The sequence below is a fragment of the Camellia sinensis genome, chromosome 11 (genome assembly GCF_055761805.1).
Source record: "Camellia sinensis isolate YWXY chromosome 11, ASM5576180v1, whole genome shotgun sequence".
Taxonomy (NCBI): domain Eukaryota; kingdom Viridiplantae; phylum Streptophyta; class Magnoliopsida; order Ericales; family Theaceae; genus Camellia; species Camellia sinensis.
Window position 1 is genome coordinate 153646793 of NC_138971.1, and position 971 is coordinate 153647763.

A 971-nucleotide genomic window follows, 5' to 3' on the forward strand; every position below is an offset into this window, starting at 1 on the left:
CTTAATCTTAAACTGATAAGCATTACTTGATTTAATTGTTACGAACTTTAACCATTGCACCAATTGTGTTGGTCTACAAGACCGGATTTCAAAATAATCACCATCTTTTAACACATTAATCGAGGTTAATTATCTCATCCCGAGCTAATGAGGATGACTTGATCTAAAAGGTTAGGTGTTTTTACCATTGCGCACCCAGTCATGTTGCTCTACAAGTCTCAATTTCAAGATAATCACCATTTTTTAACACATTAATCAAGTTTAATTACCCACATCACTGTTCACACCTATTTCTGTTAAACTCTGACAACAGGTGGTCCAGTTAATTGAGGACACGTGGCCAGAGTGGATGTGCAAAAAAAAAAAAATAGTAAACATGACAAAAATTGCAGATCACCAGGAAACATTTTAATTACTAAAAGTAAAAACAAACAAGAAGATCACGAGAGAGAAAGCAATATATAACAGTATGTAGTGATGTATATATTCATTAAACTGTGGTATTTTTACAAAATATCAAGTAATTATAAACTAAAATAGTAAATAAATGTAAAACAGTAACCTTTTCCTCTGTTTCTTTCTTGTTAATAATAACAAACTATAATTTAATTATCTTGAGCATAGAAATCAATAATCTCTTTGAGATTGAGATTCAACAATGAAGAACAATCATTGTGCATCAACCACAACATGTGTTCAAACAAAATAGCATCAACATCAACAAAAATCACTCTCTTCTCACCATTAATCATTCCTTTCTTGTTATTCCTCTGCATCTCAATCAAAACTTTAAATGGTTGTTCTTCTAATACAATTGGATCAACCACAAATTCTCTTCTCTCCTTACCCACCACAACGGTCACCGGATCATAGGATTCTCCAAAAACATCGTCGGAGAGTTGTCGGTAGCCTAGCCGTGACCCCGAACACCGCCTTTTTAGAATTGAAACCGGCAGAACTAAGCAGGCCAT

The 971-nt window shown here is 33.9% G+C and overlaps 1 protein-coding gene across 1 annotated transcript; it reads right to left on the reverse strand.

Moving 5' to 3' along the window:
- Positions 1 to 605: 605 nt before the first annotated feature.
- On the reverse strand, positions 606 to 971 carry LOC114308452 (auxin-responsive protein SAUR76). The gene has a single exon (XM_028254039.2). The coding sequence runs from the start codon at positions 969 to 971 to the stop codon at positions 606 to 608; it is 366 nt and encodes a 121-aa protein (XP_028109840.2).

What these genes read in the sequence shown, in the direction of transcription:
- LOC114308452 (XM_028254039.2), bottom strand. Translation starts at nt 971, where the DNA reads ATGGCCTGCTTAGTTCTGCCGGTTTCAATTCTAAAAAGGCGGTGTTCG.